Source organism: Crocodylus porosus, unplaced genomic scaffold, assembly GCF_001723895.1.
Source record: "Crocodylus porosus isolate Cpor-Errol unplaced genomic scaffold, CroPor_comp1, whole genome shotgun sequence".
Lineage (NCBI taxonomy): Eukaryota > Metazoa > Chordata > Crocodylia > Crocodylidae > Crocodylus > Crocodylus porosus.
In genome coordinates this window covers 187,697-197,695 of record NW_017728890.1, presented here as the reverse complement: position 1 = coordinate 197,695, position 9,999 = coordinate 187,697, and the positions used below count along the sequence as shown (strand labels likewise).

At 64.1% G+C, this 9,999-nt stretch overlaps 2 protein-coding genes across 4 annotated transcripts in view; one reads left to right on the top strand and one right to left on the bottom strand.

Moving 5' to 3' along the window:
- The window catches only part of TARBP2 (TARBP2, RISC loading complex RNA binding subunit), a 4,686-nt gene extending 2,207 nt beyond the window's left edge, over window positions 1-2,479 (top strand). For all 3 annotated transcript variants that reach the window (XM_019554749.1, XM_019554757.1, XM_019554754.1), the window contains exons 6-8: window positions 1,217-1,344; window positions 1,427-1,619; window positions 1,858-2,479. In XM_019554749.1, the coding sequence (XP_019410294.1) occupies window positions 1,217-1,344; window positions 1,427-1,619; window positions 1,858-2,015 (479 nt within the window). In that variant the 3' untranslated portion in view covers window positions 2,016-2,479. The remainder of the gene's footprint in view (window positions 1-1,216; window positions 1,345-1,426; window positions 1,620-1,857) is intronic.
- A 4,953-nt stretch (window positions 2,480-7,432) lies between these two features.
- Window positions 7,433-9,315, bottom strand: NPFF (neuropeptide FF-amide peptide precursor). The gene is made up of 3 exons (XM_019554658.1): window positions 9,193-9,315; window positions 7,978-8,102; window positions 7,433-7,562 (listed from the first exon to the last, which is right to left on the bottom strand). The coding sequence occupies exons 1-3, from the start codon at window positions 9,313-9,315 to the stop codon at window positions 7,433-7,435; spliced, it is 378 nt and encodes a 125-aa protein (XP_019410203.1).
- Between the last annotated feature and the right edge of the window lie 684 nt (window positions 9,316-9,999).

Here is a 9,999-nt window from a genome sequence, read left to right as displayed (position 1 = left end):
GCCTCCCCTGGGGTCTGAGGGGGGCCCAGAGAGGGAGGTGACTGTTCTGGTCCCTGCTCAGGAAAATGGAGGCAAAGAAGTTGTTAAATATGTTAGCTTTGTCGTCTGGTGTGACTACCAAATTTCCTAGCGCATCTTGCAGGGGCCCCACGTTACGCAGTAGCTTCTTTTTGCCCCCTTTGTATCTAAAAAAGGACTTCTTGTCCTTGATCCGGGAAGCTAGTCTCAGTCCCATCTCCGCCTTGGCCTCCCCGACTGCCCCCCTGCATCCCCGAGCAACTGCAGTATAGTCCTCCCTAGTGATGGCCCCTCCCTTCCACTGGATGTACGCCTTCCTTTTAGCTAGGAGACACTCCCGGATGCTTTTGGTGAGCCATGGGGGGCTTTTGCGCCCTCCTGCCCCCTTTGATCCATGTTGGGATTGCCTCCCTTTGGGCTTGGAAGATCGTCTCCTTAAGGAGCGACCACTCTTGGACACCTGGTTCCCCTCCCCTCCGGGACCTCAGTGCTTCCCTGACTATTAGCCTTAGCTCATTGAAGGCTGCCCTCCTGAAATCTAGGGCTGCTGCCTTGCTGCAGGCCTTTGCCATCTTGCGCTGGATGGTGAATTCCAGCAGGCAATGATAGCTGTTGCCCAGGTGGTCGAGCACCTGCAGCCCCCGCACCAGGTCATTGCCCGTGGCCAGCACCAGGTCCAAGAAGGCATCTCCCCTGGTGGGGCTGTGCAGCTCCTGGGTTAGATGGAGGTCCTGCATTCTGGCTAGGAGCCTACGTGAGCGGTTGGACCTGGCTGACTGTTCTTCCCAGCAGATGTCTGGAAAGTTCAGGTCACCCATGATGACCACATCCTTTGACCTTTCACTAGGGGCCTGTGGGTACTGACCTCATGCCCTGTCGCTGCCCCTCACTTCTGACCCACAGCCCTCTGCCCCCACCGGCCCTGCCAGCGCCCCTCCCTCCCGACCTGCAGCCCCTGACACCTCCCTGCCAACCCTGCCAATGCCCCTTACTCTTCACTCCCAAGCTGCAGCCTCCTGCCTCTGCCAGTGCCCCTCATTCTCCACCTACAGCCCCTTCTCCCTCCTCACAGCTCCTTGCCCCCCCAGCTCTGCTGATGCCCCTCACTCCGGCCTTCCGCATGCGTTGTACCAGAGTTAACCCTGCATTGCCTGGTGCACAGCAGTGATGTTATACGCCACCTTCCCCAACCCTGCAGGGAGTGGCACCTCCAAGAAGCTGGCCAAGAGGAACGCGGCTGCCAAGATGCTGGTGCGGATCCACAATGTGCCCATGGAGCAGCGCGAGGGCAGTGAGGCCGAAGCCGAGGACGACCAGTTCTCCATTGTGAGTGCAGGGAGTGGGGTGTGTGGGGTAGTGGGCAGGGATGGGCACGCAGCTCACGCCCCCCTCTTTCTATCTGTGCCAGGCGCCAGGGCCCAAGCTGGACGGGCTACGGGGCCGCCTGCCCGGCTGCACCTGGGACTCGCTGCGCAACTCAGTGGGCGAGAAGATCCTGCATCTGCGCAGGCAGCCGCTGGGAGCTCTCAGCCCCGGGTACTGCGGGCTGCTGCAGGAGCTGTCTGAGGAACAGAGCTTTGCCATCAGCTACCTGGACATTGGTGAGGTTTCCCCCCCACCCTCCCAGCCCCATCCTCAGGACCCTTTCTCTCTTCCCACCAACCCTCTCTGGGCTGTGTCTCCATCCCTGCCCCTAGCACTAGCTCCTGGGTCCCTCTCCTAAGCCCTATCCCCTGTAGAGCAGGGCCCTCCCCAGCCCAGTGTGGTCCCAGCCGCTCTAGATCTCTGCCCTTCTCAGTGCCCCTGACCTCCCCCTCCCCCCGCCGCCTCTCCCCACAGCTGAGCAGAGCCTGAGCGGCCTGTACCAGTGCCTGGTGGAGCTGTCCACGCAGCCGACCACTGTGTGCCACGGCACAGCCCCTTCCCGCGACGCTGCCCGTGCCGATGCCGCCCGCAACGCCCTGCAGTACCTCAAGATCATGGCCGGGGGCAAGTGAGGGGGGCCAGGCCCAGTGCCACCCAACCTCACCCTCCACCTGCCCATGGACACCAGCAAAGCAGCTGCCACCCAGGACAGCAGAGGGGCTTGGGGCAGGACCGGGAGACCCCAGCTCATGGCCAGGACTCGCTGGGGGCTGCCCCCCATCTCCAGCCACAGGGGCACAGTGGTGCCAGTGCCCCTCGGACACCCTCCTTGGACTGGCCTGTGGTTCCTGCCTGCTCAGGTGGCCTGGGGGTCCCCTGCCTGGGAGCTGCCTTGGGAGTGGATTTGGACCTTGGAGTTGCCAACCGTCTGGGAGTAAGAACCAAATGATCACCCAGGCCGGGCTTTCTCCCCTCGGCAGCATCAGACTGGCCAGTGGACACTCAAGGACCCTGCTGCTGGGGGGCTGGGCTAGGGCAGTCTCTGGAGCAGTCATGTCAGTAGCCAGGAAATAAAAAGTGACCTGGTGGGAACAGGGCTGTGGGGCTGCCTTGCTTTGTTGGGGAGGGAAGGAGAGGGACGGGGGGCCAGGTGGGGAACCACCCCCCAAGCAGAGTCCAACCCCAGGTACTCCTGGCAGGCAGGGGTCTGAGCTGCAGCCCCCATGGTGCAGGACAAGTAGCACGGTGCTCCCAGCTCAGGTGCAGAGAGATGCCCCCATCCTTTGCAGATACAAAACCCAGCGTTTATTAAGAATAAAAAACCTTTACACGTAAGTGGGGCCAAGCCCAGACTTTTGTGGGGGGAGGGGGTGGGCTTCACCCCCCCATCCCACCCCGGTTTCATGGGCATCGGATCCCAGCTCCTGAGGCATCTGGTGCTCCTCCATCCGCCACGTCAGCCTGGCTAGAGTCAAGAATTGAAATGTGCCCTCCCTGAGCCAAGTGCCAGCTCCTGGCCCAGCTCCAAGAGGCAGGCCAGGGGTCTTGGGCAGCAGGACCACACTCTGGAGTGACAGGCTGCAGTGAAGGGGGGGGTTGTAGTTGCTTGACCGTTCCGCCACTTCCAGTCGCGCAGCATCGGCCAGGTTGCCTCCATGGTCCTCTTCCATCTGCTCCAGCTGCAGAGATGGAGCCAGGCTGCAGGCAGGAGTGGAGTCAGCCGGGCGGGTGCTGGCTCCCCCACAGCCCCTGCCCCTACTATTCCCTCCTGGGGCCGGGGTCCCTGGGAGCTGCCCTCACCCCCATGCTGGGCCAGGCCAGCCCTGCAGCAGCCCAGGTCTCCCTTCCCTTGGTACTCACCTGGGGCAGGGGCTGGGGGCTGTTGGCTGGCCCCACTGGACGCAGCTCTGTTTTGTAGGGCCTGGAAGTGCTGCACCAGGTCATGCCGGGGGATTGGCTCCAGCATGTGCAGGGCTGTTTGGGGCATTGTGGAGGTAGTGTTGCATTGTGGAGGTAGTGTTGCAGCATCAGGTTTGCAGTCTTGAGGTGCAAAGCAATGGCCAGGTGCCCTTGTGGGATTGCCCGGGACTCAACCAAGGGCTCCAGGTGGAACTTGAAGCACTGGAACAGGTCGCTGCCCAGGCACATGGCTGGGCTCTCAGGGGGGTGCTGGGGACCCCAGGCCTCAGTGTCCCTTGGCCCAGATGTCCCCATTCCCCTCCCTGGTGCTCCAGCCCCCACCTGTCCCAACGCTAGACCCATGCCTGCCTTCCCCTCCCCACATTCCCAGCACTGAGCCCGGTGCTCGGCGCTGCACGGATGCACCACAGCGCGAGTCTCCAACAAGCATGGCCAGGCCTGGCTCCAGAGCAGCGAGTTCAGCAGTCGGTGGAAAAAGGGGGTTTCAAAACCGCAGGAGAAAAAGGCTGCTTTCATTTTTATTTCTTTCCTTCCACTGTTGTTGGGCCCTGGAACGGGGGCTCTGGGGCATCCTCAGCATGGAGGGCTGCAGTGGGGGTCACCCAGGGGTGGGAGGTGCCCTGGAGCCGGTGGGGGTCCCTGGATTGACGAGGGGTTAGCCCGGGTTGGTTCCTTATTCCTTGCTTCCTTCACCCGGGTTCCTGGTTCCTTTTTCAAAGCTCATCTACACCCAACAAGAGTTTGTGATTAATGAATTACACCTGAACAGGGAGACTTTCACCAGCTACCTACATTTAGCAATGGAGATGAACAAAAATATCCTGCATCAAGCAGAGAGCCTGAAACAAAGATCAGATTAGGATGGGATTATGGGGCAAAATACTTCTTGAGCCACCCCCCAAACTTATGTCAATGCCACCAGATCCTAAGACCCCTGCCTGGTCCAAAGCATGGCTGAGTCATGCCAGGCTGCTGACTGGCAGCCCCCACCCCAGCCACTGCACTAAGGATCTGAAATGAAAGCCCAAATGAAAAACTGGTTTTTGGGCTGGGATTACAGAAGGAAATCTTCCTTGGGCCATGCCACACCATGACTCTCTACCACCAGGGGACTCTCCCAGACATCGCTGACTGGTCTTGCCCAGCCCAAAGTGCAGCTTGGCCTTGCCAGGCTGCCAGTTGACAACCCCCACCCCTGCAGTGACTGTACTAAGTACATAGACTGAAATAAGGAACTGGCATTTGGGCTGGGATTATGGTTGGAAATCCTTTCTGGGCCCTCCCGCGCCGTACCTCTGTGGCACCAGGGAACGCTCCTGGACATCCCTGACCAGAGTCTTGCCCAGCCTAAAGTGTGGTTTGTTCATGCCAGGCTGCTACCTGCCAGCCTCCCCCACGCCCGCTGTACTAAGTATATCGGCCTGAATAAGGAACTGGCTTTTGGGCTGGGATTATGTCTGGAAATCGCTGGGGGCTGCCCCCCACTTCCAGCCACAGGGGTACAGCAGTGCCGGTGACCCTCGCACCGCCCCCCCTTGGACTGGCCCGTGGCGCCTGCCTGCCCAGGGGGCGTGGGGGTCCCAGCCTAGGAACTGCCTCGGGACCAGATTTGGACCTTGGAGCTGCCGACCGTCCAGGAGCAAGAACCAAAACACCCCCCAGGCCAGGCTTGTCCCCCGGCAGCATCAGACTGGCTGGCAGGCACCCAAGGACCCTGCTGCAGGGGGGCTGGGCCAGGGCAGTCCCTGGAGCAACCGAGTCAGCAGCCAAGAAATGAAGTGGCTTGGAGGGAACAGGGCTGCATGGCTGCCTTCCTTTGTGGGGGCAGGAGAGGGGGCCGGGGAAGGGGCAGGGGCTCTACCCCTCATGCTGTGATTTTTCTCTGCCTGAGCAGAGCCCAACCCCGGGTGCCCCCCTGCAACACAGGGCTGCACGCAGAGCATGGGACCCCCCCGCTTGGGCGCAGAGGGAAGCTGCAGAGAAACTTTGCAAATACAAAACCCGGTGGTTATTGAGAAAAAAAAAACGTCAGTGGTGCCAAGTCCAGACCGGGAGGGGGGGTGTTTAGGGGAGGAGGGGTGTGGCCTTCACCCCTCCACCATCCCACCTGGCTTCACCAGCACTGGATCCCGGCTCCGGAGGCTCCCAGCACTCCCCATTCCCCCCCATCAGGCCGTTTCCAGCTGAGGACAGCAACGTGTCATCCCAGCCAAAGTGCCAGCTCCTGGTCTGGTCCAAAAAGCAGGTCAGGGTCTTGGGCTGCAGGGGTGATGGGCTGCAGTGAAGGTGGGTGGCTGCGATGGCCTGCCTGTGCTGCTGCTGCCGCTCGCGTGGCCTCGGCCAGGTTGCTGCCCGTGGTCCTCTTCCATCTGCTCTAGCTGGTGGCTCAGCAGCAGTGAGTCCAGGCCCCTGCCCTGCTGTTGCCCCATCTCTGGAGCCAGGCTTGGAGTCGGCTGGGCAGGTGCTGGTGCCCTGCCCCTGCCCTTCCCTCCTGGGGCTGGGGTCCCTGGGAGCTGCCCCTGCCCCCCGGCCTGCAGCAGCCCAGCGCTCCCTGCCCCGGTACCCACCTGGGGCCAGGGCCGGGGTTGGCTCGGGGCTGTTGGCGCAGCTCCATCCTGCAGGGGCTGAAAGCGCTGGACCAGGTCGAGCCGCGGGATCCGCTCCAGCACTTGCAGGGCCAGGCTCAGGGCGCCTTGGGTGTAGTGCTGCAGCATCAGCTCCCCGGTCTTGAGCCGCGAGGCTTGGGCCAGGCGCCCACGTGGGATCGCCTGGGACTTGACCGAGGGCTCCAGGTGGAACGTGAAGCGCTGCAACTCGTCGTCATCCAGCTCCTGCAGGAGCCGCAGCAGCTGCTCGGCCATCGCCATCACTTCCCCCGGGCACCGGGCACACGGCTGGCGTCACGGCGGGTGCTGGGGACCCCTATGATGCTTGCTGCACCCAGGTCTCAGGGACCCCCTGCCATCCGTCCTTGCCGCTCCAGACCCATTCCTGTCCCAACGTTAGTCCTGTGGCCCCCTCCCAACATCCCCAGCACCGTGCCCAGTGCCGTGCCTGGTGCTCAGCGCTACGCAGATGCACCACGGCGCCGGTCTTTGGTGTGGCTGGATCTGGTCCCTGTCAGGGCAGTGATAGCTGGGAAACAGGAAGCTCCAAAGGAGGCCACGTCCGTTTTGTGTTGCTTTTGCTATTGTTGGGACCACCCTCGGGGGAGGAGGGGGCCACCTCTGGGGTGGAAGGTGCCCCTGGAGTCGGGGTGGCCCTGGATTGACAAGGGGTTTAGCTTCGAGGTGAGGTCACCCCAGGAGGCTAAAGCTGGCTCTGTATCCCCAGGTCTTTATCTTTTCAGCTCCTCGTTCCTTTTTCAAAGCTAATCTATGCCCAAACTTCTTGTTGATGCCACCGGGGGACTGTCCTGAAGAACCTGAGTTCAGTCCTACCCAGCCCAAAACGTGGCTTGGCCATGCCAGGCTGCCAAATGACAGCCCCCTCCCCTCATGCCCATGGTACTAAGTATATAGGCCTGAACAAGGAACTGCCTTTTGCGCTGGAAATCTCTGGGGGCTGCCCCCCACCTCCAGCCATGGGCACAGCGGTGCGGGTGACCCTCGGCCGCCTCCCTTGGACTGACCCGTGGCTCCTGCCTGCCCAGGGGACCTGGGAGTGGATTTGGACCTCGCAGCCACCGACCATCTGGGAGCTAGAGCCAAACCACCCCCCAGGCCGGGGGCACCAAGCCGGGCTTCCCCCCCAGCAGCATCAGACTGGCCGGCAGGCACCCAAGGACCCTGCTGCAGGGTGGGGGCTGGGCTAGGGCAGTCCCTGGAGCAACCGAGTCTGCAGCCAGGAAATAAAGTGGCCGGGTGGGAACAGGGCTGCACAGCTGCCTTCCTTTGTGGGGAGGGAGAAAAGGGGATGGGGGCAGAGCCCAACCCAGGTGCCCCCGCCAAAGGCAGGGGTCTGGGCTGTGGGCCCCGTGGCGCAGGGCAAGCAGAGCACGGCACTCCCAGCTCGGGCATCCGGCTTTATTAGCTGTAATGAATCCGAGGCAAGGGGGTGGATCCGGCGGTCGATGGCCCGGGGGAAGCTGGGTGGGGGGTGTCTCTGCTGCGGTCCTGTGGCGCCGGCATCACTTCCTCCTGCCGAAGCGCTGGGGCGCAGCCATGCTCCAGAACTGGGAGGCCGGCAAGTCCCAGCCCCGCGCACTGAGCCGGGCCTCTGCCCCTGCCCCTGTGCTGCCCCGTGCCTCCCGGCCGAACCTGCGGGCATAGGGATGCTCAACACCGGGATGCAGGGGGCACCGCTCCCTCTCACCCACCTCCAGGCTGAGTGTCGTCTCTCCCACGCCCCAGCACGGGGGCGCCGGGATAGGCCCAGAGCCTGCCCCAGCCCTGTCCATGGGCTCTATTCCTCCCCTGAAGTGGCTCGGGCAGTCCCCACCCAGGCTCTTTTGGAGGCAGCTGCCTGGATGGGCTGGAGCCCTGCATCCAGCCTGGCCCTGGCTCCAGTCAAGCGGTGGTTTCATGGGGCTTTGAAAAGTGCTGGGGGTGGGGGTGTTATATAGATACGACCCCCTGGTACGGTTTCCCATCCGCCTGGCAGCTGGGCTGGATCCTGCTTAGTTTGGGGGAGCCAGGGGTGGCCTGGGGGATGCTGGATGAGGGCAGCACTTACCTCTGGGGCTGGAAGAGGAAGGCTGGGCTGCGAGCAGGTCTCTGCAGGCCACGCAGCAGTGAGTGCAGCAGGGAGCCCAGCGCTGGCTCCTCGGGGGGTGCCCAGGGCCCCAGCTCCTCGCTGTCCTGGGGGGCAAATACAGCCAGCTGAAGCCCCTGGGGCACAAGTCGAGGAGGGGAGGCAGGGCAGGATCAAGCCCAGCCAGTGGTGCCAGGACAGTGCCAGCCCCAGAGGGCAGGCAGGGGTGGGACAGGTGCTAATGGGGTCAGCGGGGCAGGAGGCCAAGCCCCAGTCCGGCCCAGGTACCTCTGGCTGCGCCCAGCAAACCTCAAGGACCCCTGCTCCGAGCCAGGACTAAGCTCCTTGGGCTGCGTCCCGGGTTTCATGCCGCCCTCAGGGGCAGCTGGTGCCCAAGGGGCTGCTCCTGCCCCTGGCCCTGTCCCTGTGCTGGTGGGGGGAGGACTGAGCCCGGACGCCTGTGTCCATACTCCAGCTCTAGAGTCCTGCCCCCCGAGGCACTACGATGCCCAACACACAACACCAGGGATCCTGGACACCTGGGTTCCTCCCTGGCCCTGGGGGAGTCCCATTAGGATTAGCGGTAGGGAGGTCCCTCCGTGCCTCAGTTTCCCAATGCGGAGCCCTGCAGTCTCAGCCACAGCCCCTGCTCCTGGGAGCGGAGACTACTGCAGGGCGGGAGACCTCCTCTGCGCCCCCCAAACCCCCAGCTCCTGTCTGGGCCCAGGGGAGCAGGCAGGAGCCTGCCTTGGGCTCTGAGCAGGGATGGAGATAGTCCACCCCCCCCACTCCCTGCTGCTCTAGGGCCAAGGGGGGCCCTGACCCCAGCTCCCACCCCACAGACTCCTCCACGGTCCTTATTGCTACCTCCCCCCTGCAGCAGGTCAAAGGTCAACAGAGGGTGGGCTTTGCTGATGGGCCCCTGGGGGGGTCACAGCCCCCACGGCCAAGGAGCCACAGGCCGGGGACGGGCGGCAGGAGAGGAGGGCACCATCACAGCACAGTGCTGCCCCTGTGCCCCAGCCTGGACATGCGGGGAAACTGAGGCCGGAGGGAACTCAGGCGATCCGGCTCCTCGTGGCCACTTTCCCGCTGCAGGGGGTGGACCCAAGCCTCCGGCCCGGGAGTCAGAGTGCCCCTGCCCAGCACAGCGCCCCCTTCTGGCAGCCCTGTGGCCCCCTCCCGGTGCCCCCTTACCAGCAGCCGGCCCAGCCTGTCCGTGTAGCCCTGGAGCTCATCACCGGGCCCCTCCCTGGCACCGAGGCCACGGGCGGTGCCAGCGGCCAGCAGCGCCAGCACCAGCACCAGGCGGGCGTCCATGGCTCCGGCTGCCTCCGCGCTGCCAGCGTCGCCCTTATATCTCCGCACGCAGGTGCCCAGGCTGCGGCCGGGCCTGGGGACGGCAGCGTCATCGCCGGGGCTGGGGGGGCTGCGCCGGTGCTGGGCGCGCAGCCAAGACCTCCCCAGGAGGACGTGGTGCTGCCCTGGGGGCCGTGGTGGCGGCTGATTGCGAGGATAAATCCGCTCGACGGCCCCGCGACGCTGGTGACGGAGCGAAGCCAGGGGGGGAAAGGGGTCCCTGTAGCCCCCCCCCACCCCTCCCCGCGATGCAGCCGGATGGATGTGGCTGCCCCATGCCTGGGCATCCATCACGGGGAGTGGGGCTGGGAGGGCCTGTCTCCCCCAGCGCCTTGTCCCGGCTTTAATGAAACCCATTTAGCAGCGGTGACAGCGACAAGCGGCCGTGGGGACCTGGGAGCGCAGCTGCCTCCCTGCCACCCCCCCCCAGCCCTGTGCCCAGCCCCATGTGGGGGTCCCCAGGGTAGCAGGCACCAGGCTGGGAGCTGTGGCTGGGCCCCCTCTCCAGCCCCAGGCCTTGCAGAGGCCTCCAGATCCATCCCTATCCCCTCCCAGCCTCTTTCCCGCCTCACTCCGGTCCCAGGAGCGCTGATCTGCTCAGCCCCTGACCGGCCTTGCCTGGGATGGAGGGGCACGAGGTGGCCC

What these genes read in the sequence shown, in the direction of transcription:
- NPFF (XM_019554658.1), bottom strand. Translation starts at nt 9,315, where the DNA reads ATGGACGCCCGCCTGGTGCTGGTGCTGGCGCTGCTGGCCGCTGGCACC. An exon ending in ACAGGCTGGGCCGGCTGCTG is followed by an intron (nt 8,103 to 9,192) that starts GTAAGGGGGCAC and finishes TTTGCCCCCCAG; the next exon opens with GACAGCGAGGAGCTGGGGCC. An exon ending in TTCCTCTTCCAGCCCCAGAG is followed by an intron (nt 7,563 to 7,977) that starts GTAAGTGCTGCC and finishes CTATGCCCGCAG; the next exon opens with GTTCGGCCGGGAGGCACGGG.